The sequence below is a fragment of the Anastrepha obliqua genome, chromosome 1 (assembly GCF_027943255.1).
Source record: "Anastrepha obliqua isolate idAnaObli1 chromosome 1, idAnaObli1_1.0, whole genome shotgun sequence".
In the NCBI taxonomy this organism is placed as follows: Eukaryota; Metazoa; Arthropoda; class Insecta; order Diptera; family Tephritidae; genus Anastrepha; species Anastrepha obliqua.
In genome coordinates, this window is record NC_072892.1 from 85,141,367 (window position 1) to 85,162,253 (window position 20,887).

Sequence of the window (20,887 nt, forward strand, 5' to 3'; positions counted from 1 at the left end):
CGACACAAGATTGAAGGCTGAAAATTTCCATAACCACCCCAACAACGAACTTATGGCCGCCTTACTCCCCAAACCTTAATCATCTGGATTACTACGTATAAGCCATAGTTGAGCGTGAAACCAATAAAAATCCTCATAACACCATTTCTTCTCTGAAAACACCAATTATTACTGTTATGGTTAGTATGAATAAAAAGCTTTTGATTTGGGCATGCAATCGTTTCTGGACCGGGATCAAGTAGGTTAAAATAAGTTAATAAGCTAAAGTTGTGTAAAAAATTCGAAAAGTTTTATTAAATTTTGTTCAAAATAAAAGCTAATTAGTCTTGCTCTGAAGTTGCCCTCAAATAACGTAAGCACCCTGTATATATTTTGGTTTATGCAGTAAACAAAAAAGAAAACAAATTTGCCAGTTTTTGGTCCATGCGCATTAAATAAAGGTGATGGCACTAGACCAACAACAACGTTTTGTACCTAATGTAATGTCGCGACAAAGGAAATAGAAAGGCCAAACTGTGTTGAGCAGCCGACATGTAGTTGGAATTAGAAGCATACGACGATGATGCGAATGAAACGGCTTTTCATTTTGTGCTGACATCTAAATGTACACGGACAAAGAAAATAATCAAATCAGCTGGTCCACTGATATCACCTTTAATAGATTCGCCTTGTTTTTGATAAAATGAAGGAAAAAAGTGATATACTTGAAAATTATACTTTACTGAAATTTCAATTTATTTTTAATTCTATATTTTTAGTTAAGACCTTTACAACAATAATGATTGAAAAAAGTTATTGAAAGTATAATTAACTCAAATGACAATGTACTAAATGTTTTGTTTGGCTAGTGCCGTCACTTTTAATAAATGCGCCTTGAGCCAGCCTAACATAACCCAAACTAAACTCCGAAAATGCAAATTTGTGTGAGTAATTACGAAGACACAAAACATTCAAAATCTTAACACTAACCACTTTATTATTTCACACACATAACTACACAAGACTTTAACCTATACATTAGACCATAATTCACAGGGACGGCGCTCACTCTGATCATGTTCACGTATCCAACGATTGAGTACTGAAAATAACACAAAACATTAATTTATGGGAAAAAATGTCTTCGAACTCATTTGTTCTCAACATACCCCACTTGGAGCCGACGATAATCGGACAACCTCCATGGAGAGTACGTTGATCCTTTTCGCCACTAGCATGCAGATTGTACCAGAAAGCCGCAGCACCCTTTTTGGGCTTTAACAAACGTTTGAGATAGGGAAAAGCAGTGCCGCCGCCTTGCTCGACATCAGTTAACTTGAAAAAAAAATTCAAATAAAAAATTATAGATACAAGTATAGTGAGTTAAAGACTTTCTGGCAAAGTGACTTTTTTACAATATTCGCAATGTTCTTCATCCCTCAAAAATTAAAAAGAAAAAATGTAGAAAAGCATAGCTAATATTGGATCACTGTGCCAGAACTTTTTTGAACTTTAATTTCGGCGAAGCAAAAGTGAATTGACTTACATAAAATAAAACTGTTGCAATTCGATTGCCCATTTCTTTATCGCTGACAACACCATCAGTCTGGTATGAAAATATAAAAGATTTGGATTTGTTAGAATTCCTTTCTAAAACAAATAAATCCTCCTCACCAAACTTAAATCAAACCAATCATAATGTTGTTCATAATGCCCACCGATGCCATAATTCTGAAACTGGTGATCCTCTGCAAAGTTCATATTTAAATTTGTCATATCCTCAACACGCACATCAATCGTCTGCAGTATCTTGTGCACTGTTTTCGGTAAAAATATGGCTTGACTTGTGCGCACACGTGAGACAACAGATTCATTAGCACCAAAGATCTTCGAACGTACAATGCGATTTTTTGTTAAACTTCTCATTATCTCGATTTCAGCATCCGAAAGCACATCGTAATAGAGCACAAGCAAAGGATAGTGATTTAGTTCTTCGGCTTTTATGGGTGCAAGCAGTAAAAAAGGATGCGTCTCGGTGAGGTAGCCACAACGTAGATCCCGTTCTTCGCTCGGACTTTGCGTAAATAAGCCATTGCAAATGTGTTTGTAAAGCGTAGGTGGATCGGTAGTGAATAGGTTGGTTGGTAATGGCTGCAAATGTGGTAAGGAATAGATTTTATACTGGGAAAATAAAAATTATTTCACATTGCGCAAATTTTCACGCACTTCATGGTCTTCCGTTAGATTAACGCTCGCATATTCACTTTCAAAATGTTTAGCCTGAAAATGCAAGTAAGTCGTTGTATAGTGCTCGACATTTGGACGCAACTGCACCAGCTCCGCAAAGGTTTGATTTGCGCCCTTCAAATCTCCCAGCTCCGTTTTTGTTTTGGCCAGCATCAACAAAACTTCTGCCTTATCGATTTTCTCCTCTACCGAAAGCATTTCGCTGGGTAACACTTCGACGTTGCGCAAGCGTAGCGCTTCTGTAGCCCACGCATGAGCGAGTCGCGTTTTATTTTCTTTGACAGCGTATTTTGCAATATCAAAACAAAGACGGGCATCTAGATTGACGCTGGGAATGAACGAATGAGAAAATAAAGATATTGAAGAAAATATTCCTAAATGATTGTGATGGAATTACTAGGACAGCACTCACTCATACTTTACACCATCCAGTATACCTTGAGCCATATCTGCTGCGTTGAGCCGGTAGACATCCTGTATGCGCACCAAGCCGTCAATAGCGCCATCTAATTCGGAAGTTGCAGGATATGGAAGGGCGTCCTTGTAGCGCTCAATTGCGTCGAGTGATTCTGCGGAAATCAAACATATTTATTTATTCTTATTCTTAAAAACTCGTCTTTCTTTGTATCGTATAGGTTTTGTGCCTAAATTTCAAATTCATTATGGTTTTATTGCTTCAACACCAACATTAAGTACTACGAAATAATGTAACCAATTCCAAAGCTATATGTATAAATTCATAAAGTCATATTACTTTATTTCGCTTCACATCGAGAAATAAAGTTATATAGCTTTAGTTCTATGAAAAAAGTGAAATAAGGTCATAATAAAAAAATTGCACATGAGAGACGAAGTAATACTGTTGGATTCATACGAACATTTTAAGCTTTGTCAACCATTTTACCAACAAATAAAACATGAACCTAAGGAAAAGGAAACACAGATATTTGAAAGAGCACTATAAAGACAATAAGTATTATAATGATAAATCACATTTACAGGGCTACGGAGAAAGTCCGCCTTGATACATAAGGACATTATTATTTTGGTAATTACTCATGAATTTGCTTATATGGTTCATTGCTACTCCTGTACTATAAAAATTCAGATGGAGGTATTTTTTCTTGTAAAAAGTCTTTCAAAATAGGAAACCCGTTAATGATTCCTTGCTCTCCTCCCATTTTCTTTTATATATCAGCAACATCTTGTGAAAGGCTTGCATGAACTTTAAACAGCAAATTATTGAGAATAAATTTCTATTAATAATGATTGTTAGTAGCTACAACGACTATCTTTAAATTATAAAATTTGGAAACTACTGTAATAAACCCCTAAATCACAAGATATAAAAGTATCGAGCATTCGATATATGGAGGAAACGCTGAAGATAGCCAGAAAAATTTTTCAAAAATTTACGGAATTTGTGTGACACTTCAAACTAACACTTTATTAAACCAAAATTTAATGAGCTATAAAACTGCACACCTGAAAGCTTTCTAATTCTGACTAAGAGGTTTGAAATTTTTATCTAAATGTATAGATTTTTTTATGAGTTGACACAAGGTTTGCAACTGGAATTTATATAGGTTTTATAGTAAACTAAACTTTATTAGCAAAAAAAAATATTGAAATACTAAAAATACTCAATACTAAACTTACATAACGTCTAATAAGTTCCCGTGCTATAATTATGAATTACAGGGTGTGATTGAAAAGTAATGAGCATTCCCGCGCGGAGTGGTTGCCAAGCGTTCAACCGAATCGGCTGGTGAGGGAAAATGATCGTTGGACCTTCCCCTTCCACTAGAAACCGGTCCCAGTTCGCTGGCAACAGCGGTGCAGTCAACATCGCTCCGCGCGTGAAAGCTGTTTTAAAAGTGTGTTAGGATTTTGCAGTGCCGAAAATGCAGCGATCGTTAGAGCAACGTTACTCGATCAAATTTTGCGTAAAGCTAAACAAAACGAGTACCGAAAGCATTGGGTTACTCAAGGAGGCTTACGGGGACCAATCTCTGCCCAGTGCCCAGGTCAAACGGTGATACAAGTCGTTCAAGGAAGGCCGGGAGGACGTCGAAGATGAACAGCGATCTTCGACGACGCAAACAGACGAAGATGTGAACCGGGTTCGTGAATTTTTGAACATTCCCCTCCGGACTTATTGTTGTTCCCGCGCCTGAAAAGAAAGCTGAAGGAGGGGCATTTCGACTCCATCGAGGCGATCCAAGAAACTGTGACAGCCGAATTGAACGCGATTCCGGCGGTTGAGTTTAAAAAATGTTTTCTGCAGTGGAAGGACTGCTACCAGCGGTGTATAGACGCCAAGGGTCCTATTTTGAAGAATATTAGTTGTATAAGCCAAAAGGTTTAATAAAACTGCTTAAAAAACATAATGCTCATTACTTTTCAATCAAACCCTGAAGTATACTTTTTCGACATCATTAGCAGCAGATTCAGGGTCTACATACATAAGATTCTAAGAAAAAAGGTCCACTACAGCATAACTCTAAAGTCAATTTCGAAATGAAGATAAAGATAAAGATAAGATAAGACACAGATATAGATACAGGTACAGATACAGATACAGATACAGATACAAATACAGATACAGATACAGATACAGATACAGATACAGATACAGATACAGATACAGATACAGATACAGATACAGATACAGATACAGATACAGATACAGATACAGATACAGATACAGATACTTGATCCGTTCGGACAAGAGGGGGTTTTAATTCGGGTTAAAGTCTCACACTGACGGCTGCAATGGCCATAGGCTGTCGATGCATTCCTCTTCCGTAAAAAAAGAAGATACAGATAACAAAATATGACCTTGGTTAAAACTAAATTTACATTATGTTTAAAGATATTGGCATGTTTGAATTACTTTTTCCTGATTCATATTGCATAAGGTTTTCAACACGCTCCCAATCCATTGTCAAGCGTTTGGTTAGCATATAGATATTTAACGGGCTCTCAAAGTAATCCGCTCCCTCTCGAAGTGCTTCATCGCGATCAGTTTCCAATTCTTCCAATCGACTGCAAAACGGTAAGTAACCAGTAAGTTGAGTGACTAGAGAAGGATTTTCAGAGTGGTAATTTTCATAATTCGTAATAATGTAAAATGTTTCTAACCAAGCAACACGAAAAGCAATTTGAAAATGTCTATACACATATTCATTTCAGCAGAGATACCTGCACTTTGAATATAATTTCCTCATCTCTTCTTACACTTCACTGCACAAATATTCTGTTAGTTGTAAAAAAAAATTATTTAATTCACAGACGATTGGGGTCGGGGAGAAGCTGTATTGGCAACATAAGCTGCCTAAGTAGGCGAATTAAACCACACTTTATAAGTTTTTTGAGGTACAGAATTTGAACCGGTAGAGTTTTGAAAACTAAAATTTTTAGTATAGAATATTGTATCATACAAATTTTTACACATTACTTCTCATCATCCTATTGTATGACGCAAAAGATTAGACGATGACAACATCGCATGCTGGCGGTCCTTACAGTTTTCGAGAAAAATATTCTGCGAAAGCTTTATGAAGCTTGGCAGCGGCAACCATCTAAGCACCTTGTACTTCGCATCATGGCTCTATCTATCATTCATCTGCGGAATTACCCAGTAGTGTGAAGGACACAACCGCAAGTAGTCAACATACGGTATTCTCCATAACCCCCAAAACACAGACGCTCCAACTCTGAAAGTATACAATGTAGAAAAAAGCAAGGCCCTCTTTGCGCTGGGAAAATAAAGCACAGAAGGATTTGACTTCTCTTGGTGTATCCAACTGGCGCACGGAAAAAAGCGACACGTACGCTTTGTTAAACTCGATTAAAATCGCTTAAGCGATTAAAGTAATAAATCAAAGAGGAATAAGGCAATTTCCTTATATTTCAGCTTTATATGGATATCATGTTTGATTATAATTATTGTGTATTTATTTTTAATTGTTTGCAGGTTTGATTTCATGCTTGTTAAAAGTTCTTGTATCGAAATCGTTGAGTACATGAAAAGCTCATCATCAGCATAAAGTGTTCTTATCGAGTTTAATTCAAGTACGTTATTAAGATATTATATTTTAAAAATAAAGCCTTGAGCTTGCGGTACACCTGTCCCTATTGCGCGCGTGGAACTTATTACGTCATTACAAAATTCTTTTCTGTTCCCAGTTCTAAAAGTCTTCTGACCATTATTTCTATTGTATATTTAGTCAAATAAATTGCTTTAACTAAATCACCAGGCGAAGTACATATTTTAATTTATAGACAATATTTTTGTACATGAGAAACAAGCAGAGTTTTCTTGAGTTTGGGATTTGTGCAACTCCAAATTGGTTCTCATTAAATATTTGGTTATGTTTTAGAAAGAATTTGAATCGATTTAAATAACATTTTAAAATTTTGGAGCAATACTGCTTAATTTCGTTATTTATAGGCAGCTTGAAAATATTTATTAACTTCTTCTTGTGTCGATTGGGACAACGGAGCCAATTTTTAATACCCCTAACTCCTGATTAACTGCAAAACATTCATTGATAAATTTGGACAATCAGCCAACTTGAAAGTCTTATATTTCTTTATAAAACGCGCTGATATCCCATACGGATCATTTGCTGACGTTATATTCAAATTTTTGATTGCCCTTTCAAGCTAATAAATACTGCATTCCTCCAATGGAAAAGGATAACTGAATTCTGTTGTCAATTATCAATATAATTAAAAAAAATGGTACTTTCTTAGTAAAGTATTCATTAAAGATATTCCCGATTTGAATTTTGTCTCTTATGCTATTATTTCCGCATTTCATTTCACTAATTTCGGTTTACCGTAATCCCCTCTTTTTCTCTGTTTATAAGTTCCTTTAGAACAACTTATATTTTTGAAATGATGATTTTTTTTACTTTCATTAAAAAATAGAGCGTTTAACATGAATAATATAACACATTGTACTCAGTAATGTTAATTGAGGCAGGATTGAATGACTCGCCCTAAGAAGTTGCCGTCTAGCTTCTTTCACTGCAATTTCTTGACAATAATCTAATTTTTCATATGCATCTTAAACCATTCTCTCGAGTAGGTTCCAGCAACAAAGGCTTAACGGCCTTATAAAGGCCCTTTTCAGAGGTTTGCCCATTACCTACCTACGAGCTACTGCTGCTGGATAAATAATGTTTGATGCTTCATATCCACAGCGGAGCGCTACAGCAACGGTATTTATCGCGATAAGAATATTTTTACCCGAGTACTAACCAGTTAACTGTGTTTGGCGAGTATATTCGTCATGGAAAAGTGGCAAAATTTTTTGTCATCACGACAATACTAGTCATAACAAAAAAGTAGTTACCATTGAGTATATAAATTGTCATTTTTGTAAAAAAAAAACTATTTTTAAATTTCAAGATGTTCAGAAGCATATGAGACCAGGCCGAAATAAAACAAAAAAAAACATAAAAATATGAAAAATTGTGTAATAAACTCATGCTTCCCCGCATACACCGGCAGAAGCAGCGTATTAGCTCGCATACCAAATCAGCCATGGTATATATCAGCGATTTAGTGGTATTTGGGGAATAGTTATTGTCAATTGAGTACAAAGCGTACCATAAAAGTGAGTATAAGATCTCACGAGTCAATGGTTTTTATAAAATGAGTGCATAAATGTTACAAAGTTTTCCAGAAATATTTGTAAAGGCCCAAGCAGCTAGTGTGCTCATTTTTTTTTTTTTTTTGTTTTTAAGTTAGTGTAATATTTTATATTGTATTATTCTAATAAATAAGTAGAATGGGGTAAGATAGGTCATTTTTTCTTGGAGAGCTCTCGCTCCGGTGTTTTTGCATTGATTTTGAAAAATAAGCAAGATTTTGAAAGGTTATTTATCTGCTAACATTTTGGTTATACTGACTTATGTTTGGCTAAATATTTGGGAAGCTGCATTCAATAAGACAAAGGTACTTTTTTCGATATTTTCAAAATCGGGGGGCACAATAGGTCACTATATGTGAGGGGAAAAGAACAATGTACATGGCTTGGAAATTAACGTTTTAACTTTTATTTATAGAGTATGAACACTGCACATGTTATAAAAGTTAGGAATTTTTCTTTAATTCATCACGCGAGCACGTAATGTTTCGAACGGAATTTTATATTGTTTAGAGGCTGATCGAACACTAGCGCCATCTCGGACTGCCGCGATTGCGTTTTTTACCTCCTCTTCACTTCGTTTCGGCGTTTTTCCCACATAATTACGCACCACCAAACAATTAAAATTTATTTTATTCAATTAAAAGTAGTGACCTATAATGCCCCCAGACGGCTGACCTATAGTGCCCCCAAGCACATATTTTATGTTAGTGTCGATATTTTTTTTAAAAGCAAAAATATCAAAAAACTAACACATTATTCGTGTTCAGCATTATTTTCTACGTAAAATAAAACTCACCTGACAAATATTTACATACATTAAATGCACTGCACCGTAGAATAAAAAAAATGCTATGTCGGAGAAAAGCTCACAAAAAACTAAACGACGCCAGAACTAGGATAACTAATCAATGGTGACGGCCGAAATGACAGTCACGAACGTTGTTCCCCACCACGTATTCAATTCACATAAGACGAGTGACCTCTGCAAAGACAGTGCGACGAAAACCCCACCTACCTATTGTGTCCCCATACCTATCTTACCCCATTCTACTCTAATACTAATAATACTCTTTTTTTAGTTTTAATTTTTTTATTCTCAAAATGAGCAATCGCGGAAGCGACGATGATGTGATTTCGCCTACAAAAAGATAATACATTTACAAACATTTTCGTCGTCGTCTGAAAGCATTACTGACCGACAGCGATCCTGAAAACACACATCATGTAACCCAATTACTCGCGAATCATTTTCCGGATTATACAAATACCCGGAACCTCGAGTGCAAGCAACGCCCCGCGAAGGTGTTCCCTGTGTTATAATAAACGTAAGATGCTTACTGGTGTTCTGTTGGAATGTGCCCTTGTGTGTTGTACCTCGTTTCAGAAAATACCACTCCACAACAGGAAAATTAATCTTAAACTTTGTATACTTACGTTTTTAGTGAATAACATTAGTGAAATAAATAAATATTCGTAATTTTAATTTGATTTTACAAAATAAACCTATCTGTTTCATGCAATTCTTACTCTACGCTTGGCAATTATACCCGTAGTCGTTCGATTTTCGCGACACAAATTTGTGGGCGCTTTGTAAGCGGTGCGACACAGTTAACTGGTTAATAAAGAAAATATTCGTTTACTTGTATTTGATGAATATCTCAGTAATAGCTATACAAATGATCTCTCACTCTTAGTACATTTTTGACAGGTAGAAGGGCTCACACGAAGTTGTTTAAGTTCTAAGATTTAGTTTAAAGAATTAAAAACTATTTCGCTAAACATTACTAAACAGTAAAAGAAAATATAAATTTATATATTAACAATTTGCACTACAGTGGCGGCATTCGCAAGTCGTCTTAAAAGTCGAGGCCGCCAGTTTGGCGACAAGATGTCATTAAAAGGGGTTGATTTTCTTCTCTTATGCCATATAAACATAAGGTCATATAGCGCTACTAAACACAATAAATCAGTTTCAACGAATTCAGTGTTTTCTAATATCCATATATTTGCTTTAAATCAGTCAGGGACAAATAACTCAAAAAAGCTGTTACTCCCATCAGAGAAATTTGCCGATCGTAGAGGTTATTTGGGTCATGTGAGTCTTCCAACTTAAAACTGCCTTTTACAAGCTTTCTAGGAAAACATAATTAACTGAAGTGTTCCACGGAAATATAAACATGAACAGCCCTTTTTGTCGAATCAAACTTCGCAGCCTTACTAAAGCATTGAAGACGAAATTACACCTTGCGCGTACCCGCATAATTTTTATCACTCTATTCCGCCTGGAGTTAATTATTAACATTAACACGTTCACGCCGGCGCGTACCACCGGTGGCCCGCACAAGTCTGCTTCATGGGGCGACGCGTACCACCGGTGACCCGGACAATATTGCGTCATCTGGCAGCGCTTCCTATGAGATGAGATGCCATAAACGACTACCCTTACGAACAAATTTCGTTTTATGTCCTGCAATCGCTCCCGTCCGATAGAGCGAAAAGATGTAAACATTGCCGTCTGTGGGCGAAGGCCATGAATAACAGCGCCGGCGTGAACGTGTTAATGAACAAGTTTTACCTTAACATATTTAAGTTTCTCAAATGCTGTATAGCGCATCAATATTTTGACCAGTTTCGACTACTTTTTTTTTTTTGTAAATATTCATCATTTTTTTTTTTATAAAAGTATGCCTCGATGTCTAGGAAAACCAAATCCAAGTTTCAAACTTTGCACAAAAATTAGAAGAATTCTAAACTTTTCATCACAATTTCAAGGTTTTTAATTCGAATTTTCCGAAAATTTTTCACAACTTATTAAATTTTAGTATAATATAATAAGTACAATCTTGAAGTTGCCAAAAAATTAATTGATTTTGTTATACCTTTATCCCTTGGTAAAGGGAACATTGCATTGGTAAACAAGAAAATTTAAAGAAAACAACAAAATTATCAAAATAGAGATGTGCTATTGTTTCATCGCCTGGTGTACGTGAGTACTGAGAAAATCTCAAATCACTTCACGCTTTTTACCACTCGCACCCTCACTTACGCCTTCAGAAATTCCAACTTATTTTCATTAGCTTTTATATATTTTTGCATATGTCGCAAAAAGACCGCTTCAAATTGCACCAATTTGGCCATTTGATGTACGGATGAGTAGAACTCCATATTAAACGTAAACACGTTGGCACAAAGCAGCAGCAGGAGAATGCAATTCACCGGAAAAATAGTACAAAAGTTGAACTGCATTTTCTAACAAGCCAAAATCACCACACAAACATAAAATCCAATAATTAGTATATTTCACGCTGCACTATAGCTATTTATGTACATATATAACTACCCGCTCTAGCCAAAACCAAAATTCTTACTAAAAGTCACATAAACCCAAGGAGATCAATCGACCACATAGACACGATAATAGTAAGCTTTAGCAAATTCGCTGTTAACAGCAATCGGCATGGCTGAAAAGGTTGGAGAAAGGCCATTATAGTTTAAGTGGCATAACCGCTGTAGTCTCGTTGATTGTGTGGGGCGATTACCTAACCGGTTTCTAATTTACATATGTACCATGTTTTGTAAACTGAGTGTTTTGCCGGCAGCGGCGAGCTTTCGGGTCAATGCGCCAACTGGTAAGTTCAAAACAGCACTCATATTTGTATTGGTAAAAGAGATAAATATGGCATAATATCGGATGTGTTTTTGCATTCAATTAACTTCCAAAATATTTAATTTAACTTGAAGGGATATAAAAGGTCTTTCAAAACACGCGCCGAGATGTTGTTTTAAAATAAATCATATAAAAATGTCGATTCTTACATATTTTACTACTTTTATTCAATTATATGATCAAAACAGTACCAGGAAGGTGATGTTGACTGTTTTCTTCGATAACCAACGCGTAGTGCACCATGAGAACCTTTCATCGAACCAGACAGTTAATAAAAAATATTATTTATCCGTTTCGAAACGTTTGAGAGATGATGTACGTCGCAAACGCCCTGTAATGTGGGCAAACAATTCTTCGATTTTGCATGATGATATCGCACCTAACCCAAATTGTACTGGATTATTTGACCAAACACCAAGTAAATACCATCGGTCAAACACCGTAATCACCGAAATGACCCCGTGCGACTTCTTTTTGCTTCCCAAGTTGAAGTTACCACTACGTGGAAGGAGATTTCAGTGGACAGAGGAGATCAAACACAATGCGTCGAAAGAGCTGAATTCCATCCCTTCGTCGACCTACCAGGGGTACATGGAGGTCTGGATTAAACGTTGGCATATGTGTGCTGCTTCAGATGGGTGATATTTTGAAGGAGATAAAATAAATTTGACTAAAATTTATGGAGCTCTGTTTTGTTTTATTTAAACATTCCCGGTACTTTCTTATCTCCCGAGCCAGTTTTAAATAGTTAGAGAGCTTACCAATGCCATAACTGCAGCTTGACTATGAGAGACATATTTTCTAAGAGAAAGGTGCAGTTTGGTCCTATTACCTCTACCAATTTCGGAGCCATCACTAAAGGCTATTCAATATCGTAAGCCGGTATTGAAATTACGACAAGATGAGAACCCGGGACCTAAACTTTGCACAGTATTTTCAGCACAGATAACGGTGGCGTATCACTTAGAACAGATGGTACTGGACACCAATGAGTAGCACCAATTTTCACGTTACTCCGCTCGGAGTCATACCTGCACCTATTTATTATTAGAATGTTAGTACCCTGATGTATGGTTTTAAGTGTGGTACGAATTAATATTATATCTATCCAAGAGGACCATATTACTTTTTTTTGAGTTTGTGAATTACCCATTGTTAGCATTGTCAGCGCATCCTTGCAAGAAGCTGAGAAAGATGCGATCTTGATAAAATAATACACATAGAGCTGAGTTTATATTCCGGGGTCATGTAGAGCGATAAGAAAGAAATCATTTATCTAGCAACAAGCAAGCGCAAAAGCACACTGGCTCAGAGACAACTGCTGCTACCCCTACACGTATTGATCCCCTTCTTACCTTGAACTCCCATGCACCTCTTCGCAAGTATTTTGTAAATCCAATTAAGTCACAAAGTCTCTTGCCACCAAGTGCTACTTTGGCCGAAGTAGGCAATTGAGTAGTAAAGTCCTCTCTCGACGAACAAAAATAACAGTCTACAAGGCTCTCATCATGCCCGTCCTAACGTATGGCGCAGAAGCGTAGACAATAACAAAATCCGATAAAGCGTCGCTTGGAGTGTTTGAGAGAAAGATTCTGCGGGAGATTTTTGGACCTTTGTACGTTGGCAACGGCGAATATCGCAGGCGATGGAACGAAGAGCTGTAAAAGCTTTACGACGGCATAAGCATAGACATACCTAGCGCAGTGAACGAAGATCCAGCGGCTTCGTTGGCTGGGTCATGTGGTACGAATCGATACAAACGCTCCGGCTCCGAAAGTATTCGATGCGGTACCAGCTAGTGGTAGCAGAGGAAGAGGAAGGCCTCCTCTGCGTTGGAAAATGGTGAAGGTAGGACTTGGCGCCGCACGACAAAGGAACGACTGGCACGCTTTGTTAAATTCGGCCAAAATCGCGTAAGCGGTTATCACGCCAATTAAGAAGAAGAAGAATTAAGTCACATAATCTGTAACAAAGGCTTTATGCTATAGCTGAGAGTCGAGTAGCAACGTTTTGTATTTAATAAAATTTCATCACATAAACTATGGTCACAAAGTCGGAAATAAAAGTCGCATAAGATTTTGCAAATCAAAGATCCACTCCGCCCGAATTTAGGCGCTGATTTGCTTTTTTAAGATTCCTTTAATTAATAACTATGAGGCTGCACAATATTAAAATATAAAAAATACAAAAAATTTTATTATTTCTTATTATAAAAACTATTCCTTGTAGCAGGGAAGCTTGAAAATTTGGTTCCTCTCGCGTATCCATTTGTTTGTGACTGTAATGAATTAATTGCAAAAAATTTAATAAAATATTCTAAAATTATACAAACACACAATAAAAATGTTTATTTACCCCACTTAGAACCAACCAATACTGGGCAACCGGAATGCAAAGTTTTGTGGTCCCCTTCGAAACGATTATTTAGATTATACCACATTACAGCTGTGCCTTTCTTAGGGAAAATAGCAGTTTCTAAGTTTGGAAACGCCGTCGCGCCCCCCTGATCCACATCAGTCATCTAGATTTATACAAAGAATATAATATTATTGGATGTATTGGAAAAATTTGAGTACTATAAATGATTTTGCTTACATAAAAGAGTACGGTGGCTTTACGGTCACCTTGCATGGATACTATGTCGTTTTCCTGAAAACACACATATATTAGATAAATATCCTATTTCATAAAATTTTTAGCTAAATAAGTTACGTACCGTTGAAACATTGAAGAAATCGTAATGCGTAGAATAATGACCCCCTAGTCCATAGTTCATCACTTGTAGCATTTCCGAACCAACCAAATCTAGCCCAGTCATGTCTTCAATGCGTTTATTAACGCGTTTGGTAACTGCGTTCATATGATCATAAAACCAGGCAAACTTTGACGTGCGCCCAGCAACAGCTTCACTGCGTTTACGGGCATGATTGTATACTGTCGCACGTTGCAAGTGAGGTCGCGCCATATCCTGAAGCGTGGTGATTTCCACATCGCTCATAATATCATGAAATACGACCATATATGGATCGAGACTTATAACTTCCATTTTAAGAGGAGCCAATTTAAGGAATGCGGTTGTTGTTGTATTGTAGATGCAGTAGAATTTAGAGCTTCGATTTGAAAAATCACCACGACAGCAACGTTGATACACAGTTGGCTCCGTTTTCGGATGCTGGGGAAGGTAGGTAGAAGGGGTTTTATAGAATTAAACTAACGTTCCTTAATATGAGTGAATCGCTTCTGACTCACCTTTACTGGAAGTGGTTTGTATGTTTTAATGTGCAACTCCAGATCGGCTTTTTTCTTAATTATAAGCGAATTTTTCGGCGCATCGGAAGGTAAGACCAGTATTGCGTTCATCACTAATAGAGAGTCTTGATGGCGACCTGAAATGGCGAGTATGTGTTTGCTAATGTATCAGGAAATCAAAGTAAATATTACAAAGGATATGCAAGTATCATACAAGGACGATAAGTGCATATATTTTTCAGGTAGAAAAAAATGTGTGTGTTGCTCGTGCAGTGTTCTTGTTTCGCAGCTGTCGCGTGTGACAACGTACAGAATTATGCAAGCCCACTATGGAAATGATGAAAGTCTTGCAACGATGATTCGAAAATTATATTATATCGCACCTGGGTAATTTGAGTTTGCCATCACGACCATGCAATTTGATGCTGTTAAATTTCTTATTCAGACGCTTTGTGTTTTTAAGAAAATATTTAAGTCAATAACCTGAGAACAATTTCTGAACTAAACGTCGACATATATTCGAAGCGCAATTAGTGAAATTGCAAAGGCAAATATATATACCATTCGGAAAGCGCAATTGATAACAAAATTGTCTCTAATAGAGGTAAGCAGTGGCAAACTTCCGAATGTATTTCTGCCATGAAAAAGGTCCTCATAAAAACAAATATCCGCCATTTGGTGTCGGCTTAAAACTGTAGATGCCTCCACTTGTGTGAAAAAAATCAAATAGAAGCAGAAGCTAAATATATATATTTATAAATATATATATACAATACATAAATATATATTATATATATATATATCTACTTCACTAATTACATAGTGAAATTGTGCGATACAATAAAGCGAGAATACTCAGTAAAGCGAAATACTTGCATAACACAGCCTTACAAAATTTATTTATTCGCTTCTTTTTTATTTATTTAGCTACGACTAAGCTGAACTTCTAAAAATGGATACTCGGAGGTTTTGTGGTCGTTGATTACAAATCCGGTGTTGAACTATTGTCATCTTACTAAGTACTCCGAAATGTTTGCCCGAGCCCCCATTACCGTCATTTTGAATTAGTAATAAGCGATCCCGAAAATCTTAAAGTATCCATTTTTATGGCCTTAGTCCAACTGTAGTTTAATAATTTGGAATTAGTAATTAATTTAAAGACTAGCATCTGTTCTCATAACTGGCGCGATGTCAACCACACCATTGAAATATACCGCGTGTAGTGCGGCAATAAGGCTGAACACTCTAAGTAAGTGGTTAAATGGCTGAGTCATTTCGCTTAAGGATAATATGGGTTCCTGGCCGTCGCCACATTGAAGGCCGATGAACTAGCGAGACTCGGCACCAAGTTGACCGATGAGTACGTAGGCAATGAAGAAATTGTTAGGAATGCAAAGGAAAGACGGCATATTGAAGCCACCTGCAAAATCACCCGTCAATGCTACACGCACAGAATCTTTGCTTAGCCAAAACAAGCACAGCCTTAGCACACTAATTTCAATCATAACGGGACATTGTGTAATAGGTAGGCAAGCCCAAAGGATGGGTGCGCAAGCACATGACCTCTGTAGAAGTTGTCTTGATGAGGAAGAGGAAGAGACAATCTTGCACCTTCTGTGCCATTGTCCTGCTCTATCCAAATGGAGATTAGCCATTCTAGGCAGACAATTTTTTAATGAATTGGATGCTCCCAGTTCTGCAGAAATACGAGGTATTCTAAAATTTTTGAAAAGCACACACTGGTTTTAGAAGAAATAGGGAAATAGAGAAAGCACCCCACGCGGCATCATAATGAGCTATGAGCCTGAGTGTGTCCCACAGGGCAACCGCTTCAACCTAACCTAGTAATTCATGGAGCTTATGGATTTTACCCCCGATTTTCTCAAAACCTTGACGTGAGAGGTTTCGACCACGTTTTCTGTGCATATCAGAAGTCAGTCTCATATCACAAACAAAAAACAACACACATGTGGACTTGTGCAATATAAGAGGAGTGTGTTTGGCGCCTACCGAGGTAGGTCAAAGAAAAAAAGGAAAAAGGAGACCATAACTCATTCAACCATTCTAAAACTCTGCTAGGGAAGGCTATAAAATTAACAGTATTACCTTAATAATAGTTTTATAATAATAATAACAATAATCCTGCCTTCATTGGATATTGTGTCTCATACTTATAAGTCTACAGTCTCAACTCTTTCAAAAAACGGCGGTCTTAATGAGCTTTCTCTGCTCGCCCGCGGGCGCGCGAAATTGTCTTTGTGTTTCTTTTCGCGGTCCTCAGGCTGTTGAGAGTCACTTTGAGAGACTAATTTATGTTTCTCATTTGCCGGAAGTCGGCAACAAAAGAAATCCAGGCGAGTTTTTGAAAACTGTCAAATTGAATTGTCCACTGTTTTGTGTTAGAAGTAGAGGAATGGAAAACAATAACAAAGAATAACATATAACTTTAACGTTTTGTTTCGGACAAGAAATCACGGTGTACAAAATATAGTTTCAAGGTAACGGCCATCTCGTACCGCTATTCCGCGCTTAGTGAACTTGACAGAATCGCAGTGTATGTCACGTCACAGTTGTGTAATTTATTCGTGGGTTTTTATGTAACTTCTTCTTCTTCTTACATTCTTGTGAGCGCAATCTTGCATTCTTGGCAAAAAGTAATGTTTTTTGTGCACCACTGCTTCTGGGCTGTTTACGCTCTATTAAGAGTGCATTTTTTTTTACGCTCATTAGACCGAAAATGAAAACAAAACAGACCTGTTATGTACTAAGCACACTTACCTTGCCTCAAAAGCGTTTCGGCATAGAGTTCCATGATAGTTGACTGACTTAAGGTATGTAGTCGTGTCATTACATCTTCCTCATATAATTGTAATGCTGTATATAGCCAATAGCCAGCGTTTATAAAATCGTTTTGGTTGAAAAGCTCAGAACCCAAAGCAAAGCAATCGAGGGAAGATAGTTTCGTACTATAAAAAAAATTCAATATCGATTAACTATCTGATGTAATAAAGTCAATTAATTTTTATCAAACCATTTCCCTTTATTTTCATTGATACGCACTCATATTTCTTGCCATTAATCACTCCCTTTGCTAGGTCTGCTGCTTTGAGATCATAGGTGTCCTGCAACCGACTTATAGCATTCACCGCTTCATTAAAATCATCAGTTTTAGGTAAATGAATCCAATGATCTTTTAACACTTTGATTTGCTCTATGGAAAATTATTGCATTAATATTTATGCTAGCTTTTAAATAAAAAACATAGAAGATATTTACCTTCACCCGCTCTTTGTTTCATAAAAATATCCAAATATACCCAATCCATTTGTAATCGGCGCACCAAAGAAAATATATTTGTTGGTATGGATAAATAATATTCCGAATTTTGTTGTGCTTTTTCATTTTCTTCACGGAGGATGGTAGCCACTCTATAGACAAGAAAGTTATAACATTAGAGTGGATCCCTAGGAGTTAATGAACAAAACTTTTGATGCCTGCCTAAATATTATTTAAAAAGCGCTACCTTCCGCTAACTATTTGATAATCAATTATTAACTAGAAACCTGGTCGTGCGATAAAAAAATTCTACTAAAAGTTAACAACAGATAAATACAAAAAGTTAATTAAAAGCAAGGGAAAAGTTATTAGTGTAGCTTAGGTAGAGTGGAGGACGCTTTTGAAGAGGAGAACGCGGAGGAGGAATTGTCATTTGTTTTGTTTCGATGCTTGTGAACATACACACTGGCATATTAATGGCAAGACTACAAAAAGTAATTATTCAATTCGGCTGGATCGTTGAATTGGCTTTTGCTATTGATTCACAACTAGTCATCACGTGCGACACAGTTCAAAGTTAGTAATAATTAAAAAATTTTCCGCCTCCGAATATTTCCAATATATTTAGAGTATCGGGCAGAGCGCTAAAATAAGTTAATATGGTCTGTAGGCACGTACCAATATGACTATACAGCGTTTAATAACTGTAACACAGGTACTTATTGACAATTTATTTGATGCCAATTTAGATTTCATAATTCCTTTTTTGAAAACATAGTTCATTCCATCTTACCAAAACCATATAAATCCATATTTCAAGCTTAGTGAAAATATGAGAAAAAATTCAACAAATTTTCATATAACTACACATTTTTATTCAACATTTTTAGATTATGCAGTTTTATAGCCCATTGATTTCAGAAATTGGAATGCAAGTTGATTTTTAAATTATTTTTAGATTTGCTGATGGTGTTTGGTTTTTTCTACTTTTGAGCAGTGTTGGGCGTAGTGCACTAAATAATTAATGCAATAAACGGATAGTTCAACACTGAAGAACTGAAAGCTTAGTGATAATGAAACCCCTACTTTAACTACCACTAAAAAATCAATGGCAGTGCAAAATGCCCACCTCTGATTTTGAGCATTCCTGAATTTTGAGCCATTTGGAAGTTGCACTTTATTATAACAGACTCAATGGGCTATAGAATTGTTTACAAATTCTAACTGAATTTTGCTGAAAATTTGTTGATTTTTTTTTGTTTTTGTAATTTGCACTAAGCTTCAAACTTGAATTTTTTTGGGCTATTGAGCTGCATTTTCCAAGAAAAATTATTCAAATTAAATTAGAAACAAATAAATTGTCAAAACATGTCAAGAAGCTCCTGTGCTACAGTTATTTAACGCGTAGCATATTTATAAAATTTAATTGCATGCTTTAAGCACTCGAAAAAGGTTTTAAGGGCATATTTGCATGTTTATTTGCTTTTACGCCTCCAAAGGCATTGCCCACAAAGACTTCATTTCACTGAACCAATTGTTAATGCAGCAGCCTATCTTGATGTTGCGAAGCGTTTGGTAGTTGTACAAAGTGGCGCAAAATTAATCATTCCGAATATCTATATTTTTTGACACTTGTAAAGTGGACAGCTGCAGTATACCAGCAGACAAGCAATGGAGCGCGTAACGATTAGAATAAAGGTTTCCTGCACTCGAAATAATTTTTTTGGTTTTTTGTATCTAGTAAACAAGTAATTCAAAAACAAAATTGGTTCATTAATTTTGCGCCACGTAATATGTAACTCATACAGAAGAAAGCGATCGTTTTTTGCACAATAATGAGTCATCACATTGATTGACACTTTTGACCTATGGTTTGACTAAAAGTCACATTTGAACAATCATCCATTTGCTTGATTTAGCAGCGTGCGAATTTACATTTTCGAATTAATTAAATTTTCCAAGGAAGGACATTCAGCACTATTACATAGAAAAATACGAATTCGACATGTTTTTAACGCAGAATAAATTTTTTTATATTAACATTTTTTTTTTATTTCTATGAGTCGATTTTTGACCCTTGACTCTTTATCGAGAGTTGTGGAAGTTAATTTCTCACTTCATTGGTTTTGGGAAAGTCTTTGCAGTTGCTGGTATCTATGTTTACATTATTTAACGATTGAACACCAGCTGTTTCCACCGCAGTTTGCTTTTGAATCGACAAAAAATTGTATTCACTTTGTAAAGAAAACGATAAAAACCCAATTAGTTTCAATTAAAAATAATTTCAACACAAAGACTCGACTCAATATTCCACCTGCGTATGACAAGTAGCTTTTCCTCTAACGCGTTCGCGTAGTCATCCAAATTTTTTATAAGCAAATATTCTGTTGCTAGCAATTGTTCCAGGCCGGCAATAGATGTCGTAAGACTGCCTACATCCGCAGCATTTTGCGTCGCACCAAAACCGAAACCGAATATCAAAAACAATAAACCGTAAGTGCACATGTCTCCGATGCGCAGCCAATGGTTTTTGAAATGAAAGCGATAGTTTGACCCAACACCCAGAAGAGTTATTAAATACTACAGGCGTTCAACTCGAAGTGGTAGCAGATGGAATTCTAACAGAACGTATCAAAGTATGTTTAGTTGCGCGATGATACCAACTTTTTTTCACTGCTTGTTTGTGCCTTTATTTTGTTTTGTTTATCATTATGTTTGACAAATAAAAGCAATTAAAGTTGAACCAAATCACGTTGGTGGTTCAAATCGCTGCTAGGTGGGCAACATCGCACTGTACCACGTTG

General features: G+C 36.4%; 2 protein-coding genes across 2 annotated transcripts; both read right to left on the reverse strand.

Annotated features, from left to right (window-relative positions):
* Positions 1-990: 990 nt before the first annotated feature.
* Positions 991-11,165, reverse strand: LOC129235761 (prolyl 4-hydroxylase subunit alpha-1). Its single transcript, XM_054869793.1, has 8 exons — positions 10,938-11,165; positions 5,123-5,274; positions 2,639-2,795; positions 2,206-2,554; positions 1,654-2,130; positions 1,526-1,585; positions 1,149-1,314; positions 991-1,081 (listed from the first exon to the last, which is right to left on the reverse strand). The coding sequence occupies exons 1-8, from the start codon at positions 11,135-11,137 to the stop codon at positions 1,011-1,013; spliced, it is 1,632 nt and encodes a 543-aa protein (XP_054725768.1). The 5' UTR covers positions 11,138-11,165; the 3' UTR covers positions 991-1,010.
* Positions 11,166-13,677: 2,512 nt separating this feature from the next.
* Positions 13,678-20,659, reverse strand: LOC129252310 (prolyl 4-hydroxylase subunit alpha-2-like). The gene is made up of 9 exons (XM_054890918.1): positions 20,398-20,659; positions 18,084-18,235; positions 17,868-18,018; positions 17,586-17,773; positions 14,808-14,944; positions 14,275-14,730; positions 14,154-14,207; positions 13,914-14,079; positions 13,678-13,836 (listed from the first exon to the last, which is right to left on the reverse strand). Exons 1-9 carry the CDS (start codon positions 20,586-20,588, stop codon positions 13,775-13,777), a joined length of 1,557 nt encoding a protein of 518 aa, XP_054746893.1. The 5' UTR covers positions 20,589-20,659; the 3' UTR covers positions 13,678-13,774.
* Positions 20,660-20,887: the final 228 nt, after the last annotated feature.

Excerpts from the sequence above, each read along its gene's own strand:
- LOC129235761 (XM_054869793.1), bottom strand. The coding sequence starts at position 11,137 with ATGCAGTTCAACTTTTGTACTATTTTTCCGGTGAATTGCATTCTCCTG. Across the intron at positions 5,275-10,937 it reads AAGTTGGAATTTCTGAAGGC|TCGATTGGAAGAATTGGAAA; the intron begins GTAAGTGAGGGT and ends ACCGTTTTGCAG. Across the intron at positions 2,131-2,205 it reads ATCTAACGGAAGACCATGAA|CCATTACCAACCAACCTATT; the intron begins GTGCGTGAAAAT and ends CCACATTTGCAG.
- LOC129252310 (XM_054890918.1), bottom strand. The coding sequence starts at position 20,588 with ATGTGCACTTACGGTTTATTGTTTTTGATATTCGGTTTCGGTTTTGGT. Across the intron at positions 18,019-18,083 it reads GAAACAAAGAGCGGGTGAAG|AGCAAATCAAAGTGTTAAAA; the intron begins GTAAATATCTTC and ends AATTTTCCATAG. Across the intron at positions 14,208-14,274 it reads ATTTCTTCAATGTTTCAACG|GAAAACGACATAGTATCCAT; the intron begins GTACGTAACTTA and ends GTGTGTTTTCAG.